Here is a 25,114-nt window from a genome sequence, read left to right as displayed (position 1 = left end):
CTATTTACGTATTGACAGGACAGGTCCGCACTTGTTAGTAGCCCGCCATGCTACCTCGGAAAAATGAAGCTCTCTGATCGTACAGTCATTAATTTCAAAGTAGCAAAGATATTCAGAGAGAATACGGATAGAATAAATAGTGTAGATTTCGCTGTCAATGGCGAAACAATAATAACAAGCAGTGAAGATGATTCTATTGTCATATATGATTGCTTAAACGGAACGTAAGTGAAGACTGCAAATTGACACCGGCTCTCCCCGAGACAAAACAATAGTCTATTCATTGACACCCTTATTTACATGTTATATCCCGACTATGACACGTTAACAGTGGACATTTAGTAACGCTTATATTTCCAAGGAACACATATTTCAAAGACGAATAAGGCAGGCGATGTTCGTGCATGCAGTAACAGTATTTCAGACGTGCCCTGGGAGCTACAAAACCGAAATATGCACATGACCTTATTGGCTGATGGCCGACTTAACACTAACGTTTGATTGTCCTCATCAATATATGTGCCCCGATACAGACCCTACTCAATGTCAAAATATTGTCCTTTAATGGTGTTAAAATTAAGTTTTGATGGATGTTGTGACTGTTGGATTATAAGAATGAAATCTTAGTGAACCTAGTGTGACCTATTTACAAAAAAATGTTATGAATATTGTTCCTTGCTGTTTCAGTGGATTGAATATGTGTAATAGCCTCAGTGTTATTGGTTTATGTCATGAGAACATGTTTGGATAAATACACAGTTTGAACAGGCATAAACATGCGTTTATTCGTAGAGAATGTAATCAAAACAATGTACTGTTATGAACTGAGGCAGATATTTACAACAGGTTCAAAAACATCATGCTCATATGGTCATGGTTGTTATTTTGTCTTGGCTATAACACGCATATGAGTGAACTAGTGTGTTTGAAAGACAATCGTAACGCTAGTTTAATTTCAAATATGCACAAATAGTAGCATTATCAAATATTTAGTGCGGAAGCAGCCTATGATGCTGCTCCCCCTCCTCCCCAAGACAAATAATAAGGAAGTTTTTCCATTTCAGACCTAAAAGGACCTTGAACAGCAAAAAATATGGAGTGGACTTGATACGCTATACACATGCAGTCAACACAGCTTTGCACTGTTCAACCAAAATCGATGGTAAGCAACAACATATAAATTGGAAAGTATTCTGACTTATTGTTGTCAGGATGAAAATAAGGAATATATTCAAGTAATATAGTTTGAAGTTTAGGGATGATACGGTCGGAAGTCTTTGCAGAGTTAGCAGTTAAAAGGGTTGGCTGTAGCAGTACCATGGAATTTGGTGCTAGAATATTGGTCCTCAGAAACCTATAGTGATTGTTAGAGTTGATATACAATATGGTGGTCAGGCTGAATGACTTGGCTTATTGCCTGTCCCTGTATTCTGTTGGCTGAGTTTATTGTTCACAATATCAACCTCTTGACTATTTATTATTTATTGGCCACCATTTCATACTTGGAATGCACAGGGATTTACCTTGAGTCCTGTATTTGAGGGTCCCTGGGACTCATACTGTTAATTTTCAGGGGTCCTGGACAACAAAATGGAGGTCCCAGGCACTTAAATATTATTTACAGAATAAAAGAAGTTGTATATCCATAATAATTGTCATTATTCTTCATCAACTCAACTTCTAAAATGCCCATCAAAGAAATAATGTTATTGTATTGTGTATCATGATCATCACTTGAATTTTACACTAATTAAATTGCAATACCATAACCCAGCTAGGAGCAAACTCGGTGATAAGTTATTGTTACTTGATTGGAATTTTTACAAAAAGTACTTGGACTTTTTCTGTGTCCCTGTGGATGCGCTTATAAATTTTATTGCGTCCATTGTCAACTTTTATGCGTATAGGACACAGGAACTTGCGTCCTGTAAATCCCTGGTTGATGGAATGAATATTGCTGGTACACATGCATTATACCGGATACCTGCCTGTCATATTTAATTAGGTCACGTGATGCGAGTGCGGAAAGGTGAAAAAATATAAAACTGTGATGAAAATAACCCTAACCCTAATCCGAATCCTAACCCTAACCTAACCCTAACCCTGCTAGGTATCTGGTATAATGCATTCTAGCCATATTGCTGAGTATGGAGAAGCAAACATATATACACTGTTTACACTACAGTGTTTGACAATCTGAGCTAATGAAATGCAGTGTATGCTGATGTGTTCCAGATTGTGAATAGAATGTAGAATTTACACCATGTGAATTTTTTGTTTCAGATACCATACGGTATTTATCGTTGCACGACAACAAATACATCAGATATTTTCCAGGGCACACAAAAAAGTAAGTATGCAACATTTAGGAGAGTTATGCCCCCTGCCACCCACATGTGAGACGGCGGACGTAAAGCCAACAATAGACACGGGGAGATTTGCTACGGTTGATGAAGTGGGATTAAGGGGAATCATGGACACTTTATCCAAAGCAACTGAAAGAAACACCGTATGGGGTGTAGAGATCTTCAAACGTAAGACATCCAAAAATGTAAACAAACCGAGAAATTTAGAGTTATGTCCCCTGCCACCCACATAACAACAACATTGAACAATGTTGAACACACCTGAAGACCTGAACATTGCGTTTTGTTTGTTCACTGTTCATAGTAATAGAGCACATGGGCAGTAGAAGCTCTTCTGAGTCAACAAAGTTACCTAATTGAAAACGATATATCAAGATCATGAGCGCATGATAATGCATGTTGATTTTACTATCTTGATGCGAAAGCCCCCATTCTACAAATAAACATTTTAGACGCAGCAAATATCTGCAGAATGGTGTAATTAGGAGATAAACATCATGTGTTGGGTTATTTCCGGGTGTTATTGAGTACTTGAAGCATGGGAATTAATTTGGAACCGATGGCGTCAGCTGGAGGTTTCAAATGAAATATTCCCGTGCTTCAAATACTCAATAACACCCTGAAATAACCCAACACATGATGTTTATCGACATTGTAAACACAAAAGTAAACCAAAAGGTCCACACACATTTTTGTGTCTGCACTCATTGACATCGAGTACGGGTACAGCAATGAAATGTCATCAGCCGGCCGTTTCGGCTGTCTCCCATGGTAGCATCTGGAACTGTTCATTTGCGACGTCATTCGGACTTTACGTCACAATATACGATGTAACAATACAATGGTGTGAGCGATGTTAGTATGTATTAATACGCAGCGAATTTCCGGGAATCAAATACCATTTGATCATGTTTTTCAACCAATCAAATTAAAGAACACAGTGACTTTTGGTTTACAATTTCTGAGAGATGGTATTGCTCCAGATAACATGCCAAAATGATGCAGTTCAATTTCAATGATTTTTATCTACCGATCACTTGTATTATTACTCTTTGTCAACACCCCTTTATTTTACAAACACTGTATTCCTGAATGATGTGTATACGTATAGCTGCACCTAAATTGATAAATTGGGGATATGATTCAATTCACAGAACATGCAAGTGAATCATAACAGTCCCAGTAGTTGCTATTTTTAACCAACAAATCAAAAGTCTGGTTCCAGTAAGGCCTAATAAATAAAATGGCCTGATTGGTCGGATATCTGCTAATATTTTTCTAGAAGTAAAGTACAAACTAATAACACATTTATTAATAATTGTTTATTCAGAAGCGCGGCCATTATATCGAGTACATGCATTAGGTTTCAAACAAAGTACATTCAAGGGTCATGGATCTGAGTTCATTTGATATTTAGGATTAAGAAATGACCTCATTTCGATCAGGAGCCTTATGGTATGTGCTAGGGATGCAACGATTCACCCAGACCTTGATTCAATTGGATTCTATTTTTGATATTGGACCCTCGGTTCAATCATTGTCGATTCAATTCTTGATAGATATGAAAACATCAGATTTCATTTAAGTCTCAGAGTCGGCGTTTTCTGCCTGAAATCCATCGCCAACTTGGCAAAGTCTACTAACAATTGTCATTGGATAATTAGCCCGGCGTCAAGCAATCATGTTTCGCCTTATTTCAGCGCTCAAGTTGGAGTAAAAATTACGTTCCTGCTGTGTGGAAATAATTTAAATAGGTATTCAAATATCAAATCGAAATAGTGATAATGGTTATCGAAAATCAAAACTAAGGTGTCGGATTCAATTTCGGTGTCGGATTCAAAACAGAATTGTTGCAGACAAATATGTGCTGTCCATCAGTGGTGTTCCAATTTATTGAAATAATCGAACACTTGTTTCATGAACAGTATTTTCCACAAGGTTGGTTTTGTCTGGTACATTTCATAAGCATTGCAAGCTCATTCCTTGTCATGATTTCAATTGTCTTAAAGACTCCAGGAAATTTATGTTCCTAACATACTAGTCATCATTTAAAGATGTGAAATTTGTAAATGCATTTTGTGCAAATTGCAAAGCAACTAAAGATCTGTATGTTTCTTCTTTATTTTTTGTGCATTAACAAACATAGCAAGAAAAATTTGATAAATGATAAATATTTTTGATGATTGATCGTTGGTTGTAATGAACCAATCCTCAATTATGACACTTTAACCAATTCCCAACACTACTTTGCATATACCTTCAGTGTCGCTCAGTGTTAGATTTCAAACAAAGTCATAGTATCTACATCCTTGTGAAGTATTCATGATGATTCAACTCTCGCTCTTCTAATTAATGCAAATTATTCTATAACTCACCAAATCAGCCATACAAGTATGGATATGATTAAGGACAATTGTAGAAATTGGTTGTCAGATTTTCAAGTCCATGTTGTTTAAACATTCCCAACTGGATGGTAACTGGTCTGATGGCGCTGATGGTCATAATGCTTCTTGTCTTGTTTTCAGAGTCGTGACATTAAACATGTCCCCCATAGACGACACATTTTTGTCTGGGTCCATGGACAAGACAATCCGTCTGTGGGATCTGCGATCACAAAATTGTCAGGTAGGTAACAGCAGTTTAGCTCCTCAGACAACTCATGCATAAATGGGCTTATGTAAGGAAGTAGGTGTCTTTAGAAAAAATAAATGCGAAATATAAAACTAAGGCCAAATACAAAAAATGTTGTGGTTCCGATTACACCTCTTTAAAATTTAGGGTAGGTAGGTACCATAGCCCAGCTAGCAGCAAACTCAGTGACAGCGTATTGTCACTTGATTGGATTTTTACAAAAAGTATTTAGACTTTTTCTGAGTCCCTGTGGACGCACTAATATATTTTGTTGCGTCCATTGTCAATTTTTATACGTATGGCACGAAGGAATTCGTGTCCTGTAAATCCCTGTGTGTGATTCTTTTACGGAATGAACAGCTGCATTGTCAGACAATTTCCTGATAATCTGACCTTAGTTCCTTTTATTTGAACACCAGAGATCTGCGAACATCTTATTAAAGGTCATTTCAAAACAATCTTTCATTGTGGATGCAGAAGGGATGCACAAAAATATGAACTGAAGTAAATTCTCAACAGGAAGGCTTATATGAATATAATGATTACATCCTACTGTACAGTGTACTGCATGTACTTAACTACTTTTCAGGATATGTCCTGTAAAGACGCTTGAAATTAATGATAAGGGTTTGTCTGTGGCCATAGTTTTGTTGGGCAAGGGAAACCCTGTTATGATGATAAGTTTGAATCCCAGTATGGCCAGCCTTATGTTTCTTGGTTTAAGGCAGCAGCACACAGGTGCTCATGGGTTTCATATGAAGCTTTGTTCCCTCGTTGAGCTGACATACCATGGTATTTTAGGATACTATAAATATGCAGAAATGCTATGCAACGTGTTCCAGCACAAATACCAACCACTCCTATTTTCGCGGAGTTACTCTGATTTTCAAATACAAAATCTGCTCTCCAATTTCTTGTTTAAAAACTCTGATTTTTTTAGAAAAAATTCTGAATTCATTTTTATGGTATGCAATTTCGTAAGTCACTGGTGATTTATTTGAGTGAACACTGGTAAAAGCATTCAGAAGCTTAGCGTGTGATCCTTTGGGTGTCGATTGTGTACATTGCGTGTTATTGACGATGGAGTTTCACAAAGTTTTTCCTGAATGCATGTCATAGACCGTATGAAAGTGAAGCAAAATGGCAGAGATGACCACGCGCTCACCCCCAACTCTCACCTTTGGTGCTCAGGGCTGGCTTTCAGCCAGTCATGACTCCGTTTTCCGACAGTCATGACTCCGTTTTCCTTAGATTCAGGGTTGGCATCTCTGGTTCCAAGCAGTATATGACCAACTCTCTTTCTGTAGATGTAACTGGTTTGTTCCTGGTGATTAGGGGCAGTGGCGTAGTCTAGTAGTTAAGGCGTTCGCTCGTCATGTTGAAGACCGGGTTTGATTCCCCACATAGGTACAATGTGTGAAGCCCATAATTCTGGTGTCCACCGCCGTGATATTGCTGGAATATTGCTGAAAGTGACGTAAAACAATACTCACTCACTCCAAGTGATCAATCATCTCTGATGTTAAATTTGTTAATAATTTAAAAGGCTGTAAGACATTCATAACATACAGTGTTCCTAATCACTTCGTTTTAGAAGTTGAGTTCATGTGATGTGTGTTATCAAGCTCACACGTTGTTGCAGGGACTGATGAACCTTTCTGGGCGACCTGTGGCAGCATTTGACCCAGAAGGATTGATTTTTGCAGCCGGAATCAATTCTGAATGTGTGAAGTTGTATGATCTTCGCTCATTTGACAAGGTAAGAGAGTGCATTGTCATCTTGAGAAGTGTAACAGTCATTCATTATCTTTAGCATGTTAAACATAAGCAGATGAATTCAAACTGCATGTGGATAGTAATTGAAATACTTCAGTTACCATTATTTTTCCTTATCCTGACTCATGCTCTTTTTGCTTGTCTTCTTCTTCTTGCGAACATAGTGGAACACTTGTATCTCCCTAATTGAAGCTCCCTTCAATTTAAAATCACTAATTAGTATTCACCACGAGTTACCTCCTTTCCACAAGCGCGGGGACGAGGGCGCCACCTCTACCCATGTGCCTCACTCTCTCCTTCTTCGCCCAGTGAGCTGGACGTGAGAGCGCCTGTGTCTCCCGACACACTATATCCTTTGATTATATTTAGTTAGTTACCTCGTATAGACATCTATAGAGGTTTAGCTAGTATCCTTCAACGATTATATATTGATATTTAGTGGTTTTTCTACAGTTTATTCACGGGGCCCGTGTTTTGTTTCCAGTGGATTACGTTGATGAAAATTCTGTACTATTGCAGATTACGTTTTTATGCTGCTGCTGATCCACCTTTAATATGATGCATATGCGGTAGCCATGTTTATTATATTCACATTGCAGTTCGCGGTACTAATTTATCCAATTCTACCTCTTTATTAATATTTACTTTGCGTTTGGCACGCACAGCAGATAGGTCGCGTATGCAGAGTCTAGTATGACTGATACGGAACCCCTCGCCAGTCTACTGCTGTTGGCCGACTCCCCTCCCGTGTGGTGTTCGCTAGAGTGGTGGAGAGGTGTGGGGCGTAGTCCGCCATCTCAAGAAGCATTCTGCTTCCCCAGACATCCCATCGTCGCAGCAGAAGACTAGAGGGTTTTTCTACTACATCTCAACAACGAGACCGTTCCCATCGAAGTTTGGGCCTGTATGATGATCAGCCGGTCATCATACGGATGTACATCAAAGATTGACCGATGTCGGCACAGATCAGCATGCAGCCTGATGTACCAAGCGCAGATATCGCGATGATGATCGTCCTGAGGTCCCATCATTACCAACACTCAAGCGCCAGGCGTCGCACACCCAGGGCAGCGTCGACCTCTGAGGGAAAATCAGCGAAGTCTACTAGGACTTTCTCAGCGAGATTGTTCCAGCCGATGACCTGGACCTCTACGATGATCAGCTGATCATCATCCCGGCAATCACGCCACAAGAAGCGACCGGGGACAGCTACAACGACATCAGCAGAGATCACCATGCAGCCTGATGCCTCTACACTGATGTCGGACGATTTTCCGGTGGACCCCTCCATTAACACGCAGATAAAGCACCGGCGACCTCGTCGCAGACCATCCCAGAAGACATGATCGACGACAAATTATGAACATCATGGAGGACCAATATCTCTGCGGTAGCAGGGTCCGAGCCGCCAGCGAAGGCTCCAACGTGAACAACACCCAGAGGCACCCCCGTCAGCGTAGCAGCCAGGGCGATGTCACCTTCGGCGAAGGAAGTCACGCGACCACCACCTTGGCCGAAGGACCTAGATGTACAGCCTTGGCGAAGGCCTTCGGGAAGGCGGAAAGGACCTAGATGTACAGCCTTCGGCGGCGGAAAGAACCTAGATGTACAGCCTTCGCGCGAAGGACTTCGCGAAGGCAGGATAGATCATCACCTTATGCGGTTTCATCCCTAGATGTGGACTCGGACCATCAGACATCACGGAAGCCTTCGAAGGTCATATCGTCGTTCCCCGGACGGGACGCTTGAGGAAGCTTCGAAGGCATCTTGTGAGACACCTGAATCAGATCATCATCATCTAGAAGGACATCGAGGGACTATACAAGAGCTTGGCGAAACTATCAACGTTCCCCTCACAAGTCTCCGAGAAGATCAACCCATAGACAAGTTGATCATCGATATCAAGTATAAGAACTACAATCATATATTGGTTCTGTTGAATCCATGGCGAGGCGTATGTTAAGCTGGCCTAAATAGATCTAGAGCGATCAATTAGACACTTATCACCAGACTTAAGTAACCGACTTCAGATATGATAAGATGATCCATGCGGCCATACTTAGGCAAGCCGCCCGATCCACATCCTGTTAAACACAGAGGCTGTTCCACGAAACAAGCTCATATATATATTTATATATATATATATATATACTAATCGGGCTTTGACTTCGACACCTTAGCGATGATTCGCGAAGGCTAAGTAACTCAAGTCTACTTCACCCAGAAGATCTAGAAGGGATACTTGAGAACTTCGCGAAGTCTCAGCGTTCACGAGGAAGTCTCCTCCAAGGTTTCCATATACTAGCCACTTTCGTCATATATAGCTACTTTCGTCAGTCCGTTCAAGGCGTCGCATAAGTTGATTATCAACTGTATGCCAGATGCCGTCTATAAGCCTCTGGCGAAGATAATTGCTCAGGCTATTTACAACACAGAGCGTCGCTGTATTATTAGTCAGCGACATTTCATAGATCTTCACAGAAATCAACTATTCCGTATAAATTGCTAATATACAATCCCGGACGGCCGATCGATTATCTACATGCGTGACCATTACGCATATCTGCAGACAATTCAATATCGAAATTGAACAGCAGCCTTGTTACAGCGAGTATAACTCTTAATCGTCAAAGTTTCTGAGAAGAAATATGTACAACAAGTTCAGCGTTAATTCTACAATTATGACGATACATTCATGTATACAGTCTACAAGCTCACAACTTGCAAGTTGTTTATACCCTTATATATAAGGAAGTCGAATTATATTCAAAACTGAAATTACTTTCCGACAACCAGGAAAATAACCTACCCAGCATAAAATTACAGGCGAGATATTTGGCGCGGAGGTTTCAGCGGGTTACCATTAACCCTCGAAACACGTGGTCACTCGGATAACCCGGGAAGCTACGGTGAAGACCGGCGTTTATGCTAATATCAACGACGACAAGAATTTATTCAAGGTGGGTTTTCCGCTACACCGGTGATGACATCACAGCGGGTATTATACAGAATCAAAATGCCTTGTTCTGATTGGACCCGCGAGGGACAACGACCTACACAGAGGTCGATCTCTGTTCACAGTTCAAGACTTACGTCACAAGTGACAACTATATATCAGTGAGCGAGGCAAGCCTCATTACAGTCCAGTTAACCTGAACATTCATGATTAGACTGCCTTTCTTCAAGATAGAGACCTCCCCTGTCAAGTTAAGGCGAGGGATGCGGCAGTCAGGCGATTTTACATAAAGTTCAGCGAGGACAGACACACCTGGTTGTGCACCTACATCGTCAAGGACTTATGGCGAATTACCTGAGGCGAAAGATACAAGTGGATCTAAATCCACAGCGTTTCAGACTACAGCTGAATTTCATCAAGCGACTAACACAACTAGATGGTTAGTAAACCTACTAAACTTCTGTTTGGAGAATAAACGAAATTTCACGCCCAACCTGGGGATATGAATATAGTGCTCCAACACCTCACAAGTGAGGTTTATGAACACGCCTGGATGACATACTTGGACCCCATGATACGATGATTCTATCAAGATGGCCAGCAAGAGCACTGTAAATTTATCTCCACCAAACCAAACAGGAGTAAAAATGCAACAGATTATTTCCTCTATCATCAACTTACATGAGAGAGAAGTCTCATGTACTATATCTCCATTTGGATCAGAACTGTCATACTACGTGCATATCTTGGATGGACCTATTCCGACCCTCCATGAGCTTAATACTCATGATATTATAGCTAACTTCTACAATTGTTCCACACAAATGTGATTGAAATATTGGAGGTTTTATTTCTGGAGATCCGATATGGTGGTTGCAAACCATTATCTGAGAGATATCACCACCGAGGGCGTCTCAGGTATACACCAATTCGATCCCATGGTCCTCGCACAACAGCTGACAGTTCCTCGGAGAAGATAAGTCAATCTAACAGATTTTTACTTATCTTATAACAATACTAAATAGCTTCATGCTATATATAATTTACTTAAGTTCCTTTTATCATCACAGTACTATGATTATTACATCATACAATATATAAGTTAACAACTCTACAGAGTTTGTTATTATATATATTTACCTTAAGTTATTCATATCTTAAGAGTAATATTATGGTTACATGATAAATGCATCAGCTAACAAACTCTACAGAGTTTTTGGCTATTTTATACATAGCTTAAGTTAATTAAGCTAACAAACTCTGAGAGTTTTACTATTATGTAGGTAACTTAAGCTAATTATACCTTAAGCATAGTACTATACTCATATTATTAAAATATATTGGCTAACAAACTCTAAGGAGTTTTGCTATTATATAGGTAGCTTAAGCTTATTCATATCTTAAGCTTAGTACTATGTTTATATCATATAAGTAGATTAGCTAACAAACTCTAAAGAGTTTTTGCTATTTGGCTTAAGTATCATCATATTTCTAAGCAATATGGTTATATTATAACATGTATTAGCTAACAAACTCTACAGAGTTTTAGCTATTATATATGTAACTTAAGCTTATTCATATCTTAAGCAGTACTATGTTTATATCATATAGGTATATTAGCTATCAAAACTCTAAAGAGGGTTTTGCTATTATATATTTAAGCTTAAGTTTCATCATATTTTAAAGCTTTATAGTTACATTATAACATGTATTAGCTAACAAACTCTACGGAGTTCTTGCTATTATATATGTAGCTTAAGTTTTCCTTCATAAGCTCAATACTAGGTTTATATCATAGCTAACAAACTCTAAAGGGTTGTTTTCGCTATTATACAATTAGCTTAAGTTTTCATCATATCTTAAGCAGTATGGTTACATTATAAAGGTATTAGCTAACAAAAACTTCGACGGAGTTTTGTTATTATATATATATAGCTTAAGTTTCATCATAACTTAAGCTCAGTACTATAAGCTTAGTACTATGGTTACACTATAAACATATTAGCTAATAAACTCTACAGAGTTTTTTGGCTATTATATATGTAGCTTAAGTTAATAATATCTTAAGCACAATACTATACTCATATTGTAAAATATATTAGCTAACAAACTCTCACGGAGTTCTGCTATTATATATGTTGCTTAAGTTCATTATATCTTAAGCACACTACTATACTCATATTGTAAAAATATATTAGCTAACAAACTCTACGGAGTTTTGCTATTATATATATGTAGCTTAAGTTAATTATATCTTAAGCACACTACTATACTCATATTGTAAAAATATTTTAGCTAACAAAACCCTACAGAGTTTTGCTATATATATGTAGCTTAAGTTAATTATATCTTAAGCTCAGTACTATACTAATATTATAAATATATATGATAGCTAACAAACTCTACAGAGTTTGGCTATTATATATGTAGCTTAAGTTAATTATAGCTCACAGTACTATACTCATATTATAAAAATATATTAGCTAACAAACTCTACTAGAGTTTGGCTATTATATATATGTAGCTTAAGTTAATTATAGCTTAAGCACAGTACTATACTCATATTATAAAAATATATTAGCTAACAAACTCTACAGAGTTTTTGCTATTATATATGTAGCTAAAGCTTATTCATATCTTAAGCTCAGCATTATATCTATATCATATAAGTATATTAACTAACAAACTCTAAAGAGTTTGCTATTATATAATTAGCTTAAGTTTAATCATATCTTAAGCTTAGTACTATGTTATATCTTAAAGTATTTTAGCTAACAAACTCTAAGGAGTTTATACTAGCATATTAACAAGCTTAAGTCTATTAGTCTTAAGCATTGTATTAATGTTATATATACTTTATCATAATAAGTACATGGTAATAACCTTTTATATGGCAGCTGATAAGTTAGCAGCAGGAATTCATCAATTCAGTGCCTTTATGAAGTTCCCATAGGGTTATTACAATCATCACAGTTCAAATCACTAATTATTAAAATCCAAAGTATTAGATATTCCCACCTCCGTTCCGTAGGGATGCTACAAGCAAAAGAGCATGAGTCAGGATAAGGAAAAATATGTAATTTTGGAGTAAAATTGATATTTTATACTTATCCTGACTCATGAGGTCAGCCCTCCCATCCTCCCCAAATAACACTTTGGATTTCCCTGTAAATTCAAATGTTGGGCTCAGTATATGAGGAGAGAGTGAGGCACATGGGTAGAGGTGGCGCCCTCGTTCCCGCGCTTGTGGAAAGGAGGTAACTCGTGGTGAATACTAATTAGTGATTTTAAATTGAAGGGAGCTTCAATTAGGGAGATACAAGTGTTCCACTATGTTCGCAAGAAGAAGAAGACAAGCAAAAAGAGCATGAGTCAGGATAAGTATAAAATATCAATTTTACTCCAAAAATTACATTTTTGCTGATATTAAGCTTATCTTTGCCATTTGATATGATGGCATTTGAGAGTACCAGATTGATTCTGCTCAACATTTGCCAAGGACCACACCTTTAACTGAACATGCTAAGGATGACTTGTCCCTTAGCGAATGTTGAGTAGTATATCATTGTTCCTTCGTTGGTTGGTTGGTTTGTTGTTTAAAGCCGCTCTCAGCAATATTCCTGTGGCAGTCTGTAAATAATTGAGTTTGGATCGGACAATCCAGTGATCAACATCTACGCAATTGGGATACGATGACATGTGTCAACCAACCAATCAGTGAGCCTGTAAAACTAAACTCATTCACTCATTGTTTGTTGTTGATTAACGCCGCACACAGCAATATTCCAGCTATATGGCGGCGGTCTGTAAATAACCAGTCTGGACCAGACAAGACCCTGGTTAGAACCGTTCTTAGTAACGTGTGCTTGCCATAGGAGGTGACTAGGTGATGCTCAGGTTAAGTCCAAGGCTTGATGCATGACATTGTATCCCAAGTTGCATAGATAAACGTCGCTGGATTGTTTGGTACAAACTGCCATCATACAGCTGGAATACTGCTGAGTGTGGCGCTAAACAGCTAATACCCTCATGATTAGAGGTGAAACGGTACGCTCTTACTACGGTACGGTAAGTATTGCGGTACAAGGCCTTTGATTCGGTGTATGAGACGTGGTCATAATGCAGAAAATTGTCAACATGGGCCAAACCTAGATAGATTTTGACAAAATGATTTGATTCCTAGAAATTTTAGAAAAGGTTTAAAATGGTTATTAAAATGATGTTATGAAAACCGAAAATACCGAATTTTTGGGATTGTATTACCGTATACCGAACCAAAGGCCAAATACAGCAGTTCTACTAATACTGCTGTATACCGTTTCACCCCTACTCATGATGCAAAGGAATTGTGTTGACATGGTTTTGATCTGATTCCAGGGCCCATTCAACGTCTTCAGGCTGCCACAAGACAAGGACTGTGATTGGACACAGCTCAAATTTAGCCCAGATGGGAAGCTTATTCTCATCTCAACGAACGGATCAGTACTCCGCTTAATTGATTCATTTCAGGGGGCACCTCTTCAAATATATGCAGTAAGTATTTACTGTTATCATTATTGTAGGAGCGGTGGTGTAGCCTGGTGGTAAAGCGTTCATACGTCATGCCGAAGGCCTGGGTTCGATTCCCTACATGGGTACAATGTGTGAAACCCATTTCTGTTGTCTCCACCGTGATATTGCTGGAATATTGCTAAAAGCGGTGTAAAACACTCACTCACTGTCATTATTGTGTAAATGATATTTTACATGACATTTATAAATGTATACGCCAACAATGGTGCAAATTTATTATTTATAACACGTTTTTATATATCGGGCGCATACATAATTTCAAGCAATGTCAAACTTTCGGAAATCAGAATACTGAAACTTCCGGAATTCAAATGGGGCTTGCTAAGCTGTGCACATAGCTAGTACGTCTATTTGCATTCAAAACTTTAATGTGAATCGCTGTTAGGAGCTCGTTTCGCTGTACAGAGCTCAACTTGATGTACAGAGTTCATCATCGAATCTTTTTGGTTGTCAAAATGTCAAAGAGAAGGATTACGGATATTTTTTCTGGCTGGCAATCCGAAAAATCCATCACTTTTGGTTATTGGTCCAAATTTTCTAAAGGTTGGCCCCTTCCAAAGAAATCATGGCTGCAGCACTGTATTTAAGCATGATAAAGTGCCTTACATGCAACACGAATTGATGCTCACTGTTGCCATACAATATTATTACCATGATCAGAGCTCATTGAAATATCATTTTCGTGTGATTGGGTAGTATATTGAACCAGGGAATTCATGGGTTGTTGGTAGCAGCTTCAGTGAGTGTTTGAGTTTAATTTTACTCAGCACTCAGCAATATTCCAGCTATATTGCGGCGGTCTGTAAATAATCGAGTCCAGACCAGACAATCCAGTGATCAACAACATAGCAGCTTCAGTGCTAGAGGGACATGTATGTGATGGGGGAACATAGATGTATGTCCACTAACTGTTCCATCTTTGTGTTTCAGGGGGTCACCAACCAAAGGGGGTGCCACTAGAGGCGTCTTTCAGTCCAGACTCGCGCTACGTTTTCTGTGGTAGGTAGCAGATAGGACAATATTATAGTATGAGTCAAAAGTGTCTGCTCTTTGGCTTGATCTTGATTTACAGATTGATTTTCAAAAGGTTCCCCTGGTTTTATACCTCTGCCTTGTTAAAATGATGTTTAGTAGATTTTGGATTCATGTTTAGTGCTACTGCTTTCACTGCCTCAACCCAGAGCCTGACCTGTGGTTAGCAACCTATGCTAAACTTGCTGCATTGAATTGTCAGACTCTTGACTGAATCAGTACACAACAACTTCATATAAAAGAATATTGCAGATTATAACTGTAGAATAGATTCAGATATCTTTATTACAGTATAAAGGCCAAAGGCTCAGAATACATACTTGATTTTGTTAAAGAACCACTAAACTTTGTTTTTTGTTACTCTTTTAACCATTACATATGAAAGATTTGTGGTTAGTCTTATGCGGAACACCAAATTTATTCTTTAAAAACTTGTGGTTAATTAATACCGAGCGATTAAAAGTGGCCAAAAAGTCGCCTGCTTCCCTCTCGCCCGCCAACGAAACCACAGACAGGTTACGTAACTCTGTCGCCAGAGCACTGCAGTGACGTCATATGAGGAGCGATTTTCAGTTAGTTGCATAGAAAGTGTGTAGCACGCTCATCATTTTGATGATTTCGACATGAACGACGACATGCGAATCGTTGCTTTGTCGTCAATTGCTCCTAGGGGTTGAGGTGATGGTGTCACCATGCACAGATTTCCACAGGACCCGCAGTTAAGTGCTAAATGGGTTATGTTTGTGAGTGCGAAGCGGCGTTGTGGAAGCCTGAAATGATATCTTACTTGTGTTCAGATCGCTTCACGGAAGTTAAAGAATCAAAACTACTTACTAGTTATAGTAAGATATGTATATGATTGATGACCATAAAGATTTTCCATAACACAACTTGTAACATAACGATTTCTTCCTCGGAAGTGAGGTTGTGGTCGAAGTAACAATAATATTGTAAGTAGTATTATATTGACACCCACCTGGCTGCCAGGAGAGAAATTGTTATGTTATCACATATATCATGCAAAATCCTATTGGCCATCAATAAAATACATATTTTACTACCAGTAGAAAGTAGTTTTGATTTTAGATTAACTCGGTGAAAACAAACCTAAATAGCATTTATCCACAGACTGGCGGATGTTCCCGACAGGGTGCCGCCATTTTTGAAAATCGTAAAGTCTGTTAGAATTAATGAGATTATAGTTTGTTTTCATCAAGTTAGAAAATCAAGACTACTTTCTACTAAGTAGTTAAATATGTATTGGAATCATAACCAAAAGGATTTTGCATGACACAACTTATAACATAACGATTTCTTCCACGGAAGCGAGGTGGGGTCGAAGTCACAATACTGCGCCAATAAATTTCTTGCTACATTCACATGGTTAATGTCCACTCACCAGTATGTAGATACTAGTCAATGTGCGTCTTTATATTTGGTCTTATAATCCTAATTAGTGTATTATCATACTTTTATGCATTTTGAAACTAAATAAAAGCTGACGATCTGCTGATACTTATAGTGAATTTATAATAGAACTGTAATATCTAGACATTTTATAGTTTGCCAATGTGAATCATAATTCGCACACACACCCTAGTGTATGTTGTCTGTCTCATTACACTTCACGGCGAAAACAATGATTCTGTTGAATGCTACGACAAATGAATAAAAACAAAATGCAAATATTAAAATTAAAACTGATTAAAGTTATAGGAACAATATCAGGCCATTACCTTGTTTGAGGAATGTATCCATCAATATCGACAAAACTGTTCCAAATGATGTGTCTTTTAACAGTTTAATATACGAAAAAGTGATCAATCTTTTCAGGTATTGGTGTATAGTCTCATTGGTCACCCAAGATAGCACACCTGGCAACTAATTGCATAATGTCCGCCTTTCATTAAAAACAGTAATTTAGTTAGCCAATAATGGGCAATCAATCAATGTATTGCGGTTAATCCTTTGAAAGAAGGGCGTTGTTTTTACGCAGACACCGACCACGGCAGAGTGTATTCAGTATAGATTAGTAAATCTACATACATAAACACTACCTTTTGACAATTCCGCTGTGTAAGATAAAAGTAATTAATCAATCAGCGTGTTATCGGTTAATCCTTTGATCGATGTTTATAATGTTGAATATTTACTCCAGACACAAGAAATGCCAAATGGGAACCTTTGTCGGGTAATCTAAGTGTGTTACCACTAATTATACCTGTTATAAATTCATTAACTGACCATCAAGTGAATGATGACAAATAACATGTGTAGGTTTAAACCACCTAACACGGGTTACAACAAGGGAGTATTAATTGCTGTATTGCATGTCAAAACTTATGGGCCGACACTGTTTTGAGAATACAAACAGATTTTTACATGACATGATTAAATATCGAGGTAAAAACACAGAAATGGGATCAATTTGGATCAGTCATTATACAAATAGGGCCTAACGACACCAATCAATTGTGACAGAAGCGTCTATGAAAACAAGTTGTAACTTCGGAAACTATGCAAAGCAGGAGACAAAATTAAATGCTAGTAGATTGTGAGAACATATAGCTTTCATTTTCCACAACAATTGTCCGCGATTTCAGGTTTATACAAGCCTGTAAACAAGATAATTTACCCCCTAAAATGTAGATGAATTCTGCATCGGCCCTCAAAGCTATTCCTCATATGACGTCACAGAGTCGCGCCGCTCTGATTGGTTGAAATTTCGTTCGCGGGTGAGAATTGTGCACTGTTGTCAAAAAGGTCGATTTAAGTCAATTAAAGGTCGAAATGAGTAGTTTTAATGACGGGGTTTCATTTATAACGATGCCAGTTAGTGATTTATGTATTTTTACCCCCTAGGGTTTATGTGACCTTTAACATATGCTGCGCTTACCGGTAATATAGAGGCAGATGTACCATCATATGCAAGAAAGCATGTTTCAAATGTTGCTAAGAAGAGAACATTATGTTTGAATGAACTATAAATATCACTCATCATTGAAGCATGCAGAATACTTGTTTGATGAGTTAAGATATGCTTCGCTTACCGGTAATATAGAGGCAGATGTACAATCAAAAGAATATGCAAGAATATGTTTCAAATGTTGCTAAAACATTTGCATAGAGAAAAGACAGGATGCTTCAATAGAAGCTATAGCAGGCGGAGCTCAGGGCCTAGAGTCCGCTATGTCCATCACAGCATTGAGTCAGTTATATCCATCAGTTGTACCCTTCTGTTTTATCCATTAGTTGTACCCGTCTGTTGTATCCATCAGTTGTACCCTTCTGTTATATCCATCAGTTGTACCCTTCTGTTCTATTCATCAGTTCTACCATTGTTGTATCCATCAGTTCTACCCTTCTGTTTTATTTATCACTTGTACCCTTCTGTTGTATCCATCAGTTCTAGCCTTGTTATATCCATTAGTTGTACACTTCTGTTGTATCCATCAGTTGTACCCTTCTGTTGTATCCGTCAGTTGTTGCCTTCTGTTATATCCATCAGTTGTAGCCTTCTGTTTTATCCATCAATTATCACTGTCAGTTATGCCTAAACTCCCGGATGCTGATCAGTTCTATATTATTGGAATATCTTGAAACTGTTGCAGGTTCAACAGATGGCAAGATACATTGTTGGAGCACAGAGACTGGGAAGAAGATAGCCGAGCTACTGGGGGATCATCCTGGACCCATTCAACATGTTCAGTTCAATCCCAAATACATGATGTTTGCCACAGCTTGTACAAATATGGTGAGTTCAGAGTAGCAGCCAAACTGTCGTGTTGATTTACACACTAAGGTGACCTGTGAAGATCTGGGTTAGAATTGGTATTCAGCAACTCATGCTTGTTGTAAGAGGCACCTAACTTGATTGTGTGGTCCAGGCTTGCTGATTTCGTTGATGCTCATGATGTCAATCACTGGAATTTCTGGTCCAGAATCTGTTCTTTACAAACTGTTGTCTGTTAGCTGGAATATGCTGTGTTTTTCAGTAAAGAACAAGCAGACTATGGTGGCACAGACTTGTGTCTGTTCCATACCTGAATCTGCTGGTTTTGCTTTTGAATCCCTGATTGTGTTATGGTATCAATGGTTTTCATGGTAGCATCAGATTTTCATTGTTTTCAGGTTACCCAATTTTCTCCCTTGCGAACCCAAAATTCTTTAGCACACGTGTAATCCATTGTGTTAAAATATTACCAAATAGCCAAATAGACAATCACATTTTTTCTCATTGTAGAGCTAGGCATTGGAATTCAACCTTTATTTTTCACAATATAGTAAGGGTACTGTATTTGTTGAAGGCATTTTGTATCCCTTAGTAACTAAGAATGATGTCATAGGTTACACTCTTTGGCAACCGCTGAATTGACTTAGATGTATAGAAACTCACTCACTTGCTTACTCTTTATGAAATCAGTGTTACCTGTAACGGCCCATTTCTGGTGTCCCCTGCTGTGATATTGCTGGAACATTGCTAAAAGCGGCATAAAGCCAAACTCACTCTCTCACATTACCTGAAACACAACCATTATTCTTTTGGTCTAGGTCTGTGTTATGTCAGTGTCATGATTGTGTTAGGGCTACAATCTGTGGACAGAGACCTTGTTTGATTTTTGGCTACCTGGAACATTGCTAGCTGTTTGTTTAACGGAACAAACCCATGTAGTAATTATACTTACAACAAACACTTTTGAATTTCAGGCATTCTGGTTACCATTAACTGATGACTGAGCGGTTCCCCTGGAGTGTGGACAGACATCCAAGTGTGTGTGATAAATGTTGTCATGAGATTTACTGTAGTGTAAAAAGGCAGCTGTACTTGGCCATAATCATCCCCAGTTGCCTGACCAATCAGAACACTAGGATTGATCCAACGCTGCGCTGAGAGACAATCGGCACGTCGGATGTAGACCGGGAGACGCGGAAGTCCGCCACACAAAGGACTGCACGCCAAGCTCAGGATATGCATCATTCACCCACACAGTACATCTTACATCCATCAGAGTTATCTCCCTTTTGTTATCATGGCCGCCGCCAGGACAGAATCTCAACACGCTCACACTGTCACAGCATGATCACCGTGTTTTAGTTAGTGGATGAAGAGAGATGTATTTTTGTCATCGCTACTGTTACTTAGTTACCTTTTCATTCTTCATCTTGTTTCTTATAAGATTGGAATTATTTGAAGCTGTGAGGTTAATTTTTGTTATTTTAATTTGCCTTAAAGGATCAAAACAGCCGGTATGGAATATGAATTATGGTACTTCATCATTGGTCAGAAAGCCAAAGTGTAATAAAATTATCATTGGTCATGTAAATGTTTCTGAAAGCTTCTTATGTGAATACAGTGTGTTTAAATGATGGAGATTGACTTGCAATTGTGCATGAAATTTGACACAGACTGAAGTGCATCGGTTAAATATAAGCATGAAAATCAAGAGCCCCTAGCCTGACCCAAATGTTAAGGTTAAAGATGCAAGGGGTCCCTTGATTGAAACCTATAGCAGCAAACCTGACAAACCCAAGGAACCTGTTTGGCTTAAAACTCTGCATCACTGACCTTTGGTATTCTGAACTGACCAACAGTGATGCTTCTAATAGGTCTTGCAAGAAGTGTGTTGAAAGACGTTTTTATTGTGGACATTAGAATACATCAACATTTCATGGGTCTATATACAATATGTTCCTTCATCACCCATTGATACACTGGACTGACTAATAGTAATGTGTCAGTGAGTGAATGTAATGAGGCTGCTTATAACCCCTTGAAAGACAAGCCAACTCTCAAGCTTGAACCAACAAACCCTCAAGCTTGAACCAGGCATCCCTCAAGCTTGAACTGGTACCCACAAGCTTGAACCAGCAAACCCTCAAGCTTGAACCAGGCATCCCTCAAGCGTGAATCTGGTACCCTCAAGCTTGAACCAGCAAACCCTCAAGCTTGAACCAGGCTTGAACTGGTACCCTCAAGCTTGAACCACAAGCTTGAACCAGCAAAACCCTCAAGCTCTGAACCAGAACCAGCAAACCTCAATCTCCAGGCATCCCTCAAGCGTGAATCTGGTGCCCTCAAGCTGAATCTGGTAAACCCTCAAGCTTGAACCAGGCAAACCCTCCTCTGGTACCCTCAAGCTTGAACCAGCAAACTCTCAAGCTTGAACCAGGCATCCCTCAAGCGTGAAGCTGGAACTCAAGCTACCAGCAAACCCTCAAGCTTGAACCAGCAAACTCTCAAGCAACCAGGCATCCCTCAAGCTTGAACCAGAATCTCAAGCTTGAACCAGGCATCCCTCAGCATGAATCCCCTCAAGCTTGAAAACCCTCAGTGAACCAGCAAACCCTCAGAACCAGGCATCCCTCAGCTTGAACCATCAAACCCTCAAGCTTGAACCAGGCATCCCTCAAGCTTGAATCTGGTACCCTCAAGCTTGAACCAGCAAACAGCCCTCAAGCTTGAACCAGATCCCTCAGCAATCTGGTATCTCTTGCTTGAACCAGCATGAATCTCAAGCTTGATCCAGCATATCTCTTGCTTGAACCAGGTGCCTTTCTTGCTTGAACCCTTAACTTTGAACTGGGCCTTTGCTTGATTTGTTGGTTTAAAATAGCAGCTGTATGTGTTCGTATTTATGAGACACATAGTGTATGCAGAGCTGTGAAGTCATGATGATGATGATGATGATGGAAATATGATTTATGCAATGGGTATGTCTATTAACTGTCTTATTAAAATCAAATTAGTGCTCACTACAGCCAGACAAAGATCTTAGTACCCCAATTACAGGTCATGTCAGAACAACCTTTCCCTAGCTTTAACAAATAAAATGGCTGACAAGAAGTTGATAAAAGCGATCAGAAAGAACCTGTCTCAGGCCCTAAGTGCTGGTTTCAAATCAGCGACGTCCTATTCAAAATGGCTTTGAAAAATATTTTGACATGTTTTAAATCAAAATTTGTAAACTGGACAGAAAGAAAATTCTGGAGTGTAGATAATAGATGGCTGTGATTGTTTATCCCAAGGGAGTAGAGATATACAATGGGTTTGACGGAATCAGTTGTAAGTGTTTTGAAAATGATGTATTAACCTTTTAGAGGTTGCATGGTTAGAACACTCTGAGTGGTTGGATGAAAGGTCATTCTGATGTGGGCCAGTGGGGTAGTCTAGTGGTTAAAGTGTTCACTTGTCATGCCAAAGACCTGGGTTCGATTCCCCACATAAGTACAATGCGTGAAGCCCGTTTCTGGTGTCCCCTAGATATTGCTATTATGTCGCTGAAAGTGGTGTAATAATAAACTCACTCACTCATAACCCATAATGGGATGTCCTCAGATCTTTGTCTGGCTGCAGCTAGAACTAATGCCTGATTTTAATGAGATTGGTCTATTGACAATGTATTGTGTCAAGCATTCATTTTTAGGGATGGTTACCCATCCTTGTTAACAATTTTGCCTCCCGGAAACAGTGAGGCTGTTGCAGCAATTTGAACTATTTTCTTCAGACTTACTTCAGGTGCATTTACAAATTGATAATGCTATTTGTTTTTATACATCATTGGTCGATACTATATATTCTTAATGTTCATGTGTTAATCATAGTCTGAGTTTAAAAATGGTTTCTCATCCATCGTCATGGTTACAATTCATTCTGAACAGGCATGAGGCTATAAATGTAGTCATAGCTCTCCGATTTGTAAATCAAGATTTTGTCATTCCCAGGAAAGATTTGATTTTTCTATTCTTTCTTCTGCTATGAAAATGTAATTAGGTTAGTAGTAACAATGGCAACCATTTAATGTTTGACATTTGAAGTTACTAAACATGGGCATTTTTTTCATTTTGTTGTATTCTGTAAATGAAGGGTGTGTTTTCTCTCTCATTCTGGTGAATGCAGACTGTGATACAACTGCAAATTGTGCTAAGCAGCAGTTACCCAAACTCACTACTAAAGGATTACCACAACCCACTGAATAATAAGGAACAAATATTGTTTTCCTTAGAATAGTTAAGATAGAAATATGACATAGTGGAAGCTTATGGAATGCCAATTCCAATGTTGAGATATCAGAATTTCAAGAAAATGTTTTCATTGTGGACAGTATGTTTTTCAAGGTAGTTTAGTGTCCATTTTGCCCATTTTAAATTAACTCTTATACTTGTCAGGTTGTCCAGTTACTGTTATCCAGGAAGCGTTATCTTTCTTGGCTGAACTATGCAGCCATGTTGGTTGCGACTTTTGTACCTGCTCAGAAAGTCCTGGTAACAATGCCCTTTTGAAAGTAAGCTTCTGATTTGAAACATGTTTTCCATGACACACTCAAGCAGTGCACTTTATAGTATTGTCTGTGTACCTAGGGAGGTGTGAGGGATGTCTTATAGGTAGGGATAGATCAACTCATAGCAGTTATCTTGGCTCTATTGCTGCAGCCATACACTGAGACGTGATAGTAATGTTGCGATACACGATACACGCAATCTCCAATTTGAAATACTAGAAACCTAACATTTTCGTCCGTTACACAAGTCATATTTCCTTTTATTCTGTGTATATCTGATTTGTAATGTGAATTTGTTACAATTCATGTTTGCTACCATGAAATATGACCATATATGTATATACTGAGGGAAACAAATAAGGGAACACAAAGCAAAGGTGTTCCTTTATTCCTTTACAGGTTTCATTGCAAACTTTCACTGTGGATGAAAATCCTAAAATAAATAAAGGAACGCTGCTGAAGTAATGTTCCCTTATTTCTTTCCCTCAGAATCATTTTATATCAATACATGATGCAGTGATGTACAGGTACATAGGCACATTATATCATGATACTTCAACACTTTGCAATATACAACTTACATCTGTCAAACTAACTTGTATTAATGCATTTGAAATGTTTGAGACTAAAATGAAACTTTGAAAAAGCACCTTCTGCAGTGTTTTAAGGTAATAAACGCACATCTTATTTTGCATATACAATTATCAAACATCCTGGGTCCCAATCTACAAAGCATTCGTAACTCTTCAGTTTACTGTAGGCTTATGAATGTCGTACCACTACGAACGCTTTGTGGATCGTTACCCTGGTAATTAAACTTTTCAGATTACTTAAATTGAAATTATTTCATTTGTCCTGACTCATTATTTGATTTGATGTTATATGAATTCAGTGGACATCCAATTTGCATTTCAGTATTTTTTGTTCATTAAAAATGTACAGGAAAGACTTGTTCATCGCGAATTCCCATTTTCTTATTGCATATGGTAGCCCGTGTTAACTGGTAATATCTAGCTTCAAGAAAACAGGATATAGAATAGGCCAGTGTCCTGACCTTCCTGGTGTTGTCATGATTCGGGTAGTCTTAGGTGCTGCAGGGGCGGTGGGGTAGCCTAATGGTTAAAGCGTTGGCTCGTCACGCCGAAGACCCGGGTTCGAATCCCCACATGGGCACAATGTGTGAAGCCCATTTCTGGTGTCCCCCGCCGTGATGTTGCTGGAATATTGCTAAAAGCGGCGTAAAACCAAACTCAGTCAGTAGGTGCTGCAGTTCACTGTACAGAGTTACATCCCTTGGATGGGTCAGGAGCCTGTGATAGTGGGTTCAAAACCTGGTTCTCCCCAGTTTTTTCAAAGTGGTAGTAATTTCTGAAAAATTGTAATGTGTCGGAAATTGAGATAAAAATGATTTTCTTTCAAATATTCTTACTTTTCAATATGTTCAGTATCATGTTCAGTAGTTGTTGAAGCTGAGTTGTAAATAATTAGTTAGTGTTAAAACC

At 38.6% G+C, this 25,114-nt stretch overlaps 1 protein-coding gene and 1 long non-coding RNA gene across 3 annotated transcripts; one reads left to right on the top strand and one right to left on the bottom strand.

Moving 5' to 3' along the window:
• Positions 1-46: 46 nt before the first annotated feature.
• Positions 47-21,288, top strand: LOC124262164 (WD repeat-containing protein 82-like). The gene is made up of 9 exons (XM_046696622.1): positions 47-224; positions 1,065-1,162; positions 2,284-2,350; positions 4,892-4,991; positions 6,640-6,756; positions 14,107-14,266; positions 15,232-15,300; positions 18,945-19,087; positions 20,041-21,288. The coding sequence occupies exons 1-9, from the start codon at positions 64-66 to the stop codon at positions 20,068-20,070; spliced, it is 945 nt and encodes a 314-aa protein (XP_046552578.1). The 5' UTR covers positions 47-63; the 3' UTR covers positions 20,071-21,288.
• A 2-nt stretch (positions 21,289-21,290) lies between these two features.
• On the bottom strand, positions 21,291-21,619 carry LOC124262165. Of its 2 annotated transcripts, none has more exons than XR_006894510.1 (3): positions 21,580-21,619; positions 21,465-21,522; positions 21,291-21,323 (listed from the first exon to the last, which is right to left on the bottom strand). It is a non-coding gene; the product is annotated as an uncharacterized LOC124262165 (long non-coding RNA). The 2 variants fall into 2 exon arrangements; XR_006894509.1 differs by lacking the exon at positions 21,291-21,323 and adding an exon at positions 21,376-21,413 and having other exon boundaries at positions 21,452-21,522.
• Between the last annotated feature and the right edge of the window lie 3,495 nt (positions 21,620-25,114).

The sequence above is a fragment of the Haliotis rubra genome, unplaced genomic scaffold (genome assembly GCF_003918875.1).
Source record: "Haliotis rubra isolate DU_JTF1 unplaced genomic scaffold, ASM391887v1 Scf824, whole genome shotgun sequence".
NCBI lineage: Eukaryota > Metazoa > Mollusca > Gastropoda > Lepetellida > Haliotidae > Haliotis > Haliotis rubra.
This window is presented reverse-complemented; position numbering and strand designations above follow the sequence as displayed.

What these genes read in the sequence shown, in the direction of transcription:
- LOC124262164 (XM_046696622.1), top strand. Translation starts at nt 64, where the DNA reads ATGAAGCTCTCTGATCGTACAGTCATTAATTTCAAAGTAGCAAAGATA. An exon ending in TATGATTGCTTAAACGGAAC is followed by an intron (nt 225 to 1,064) that starts GTAAGTGAAGAC and finishes TTTCCATTTCAG; the next exon opens with ACCTAAAAGGACCTTGAACA. An exon ending in TCTTCAAATATATGCAGTAA is followed by an intron (nt 14,267 to 15,231) that starts GTATTTACTGTT and finishes TTTGTGTTTCAG; the next exon opens with GGGGTCACCAACCAAAGGGG.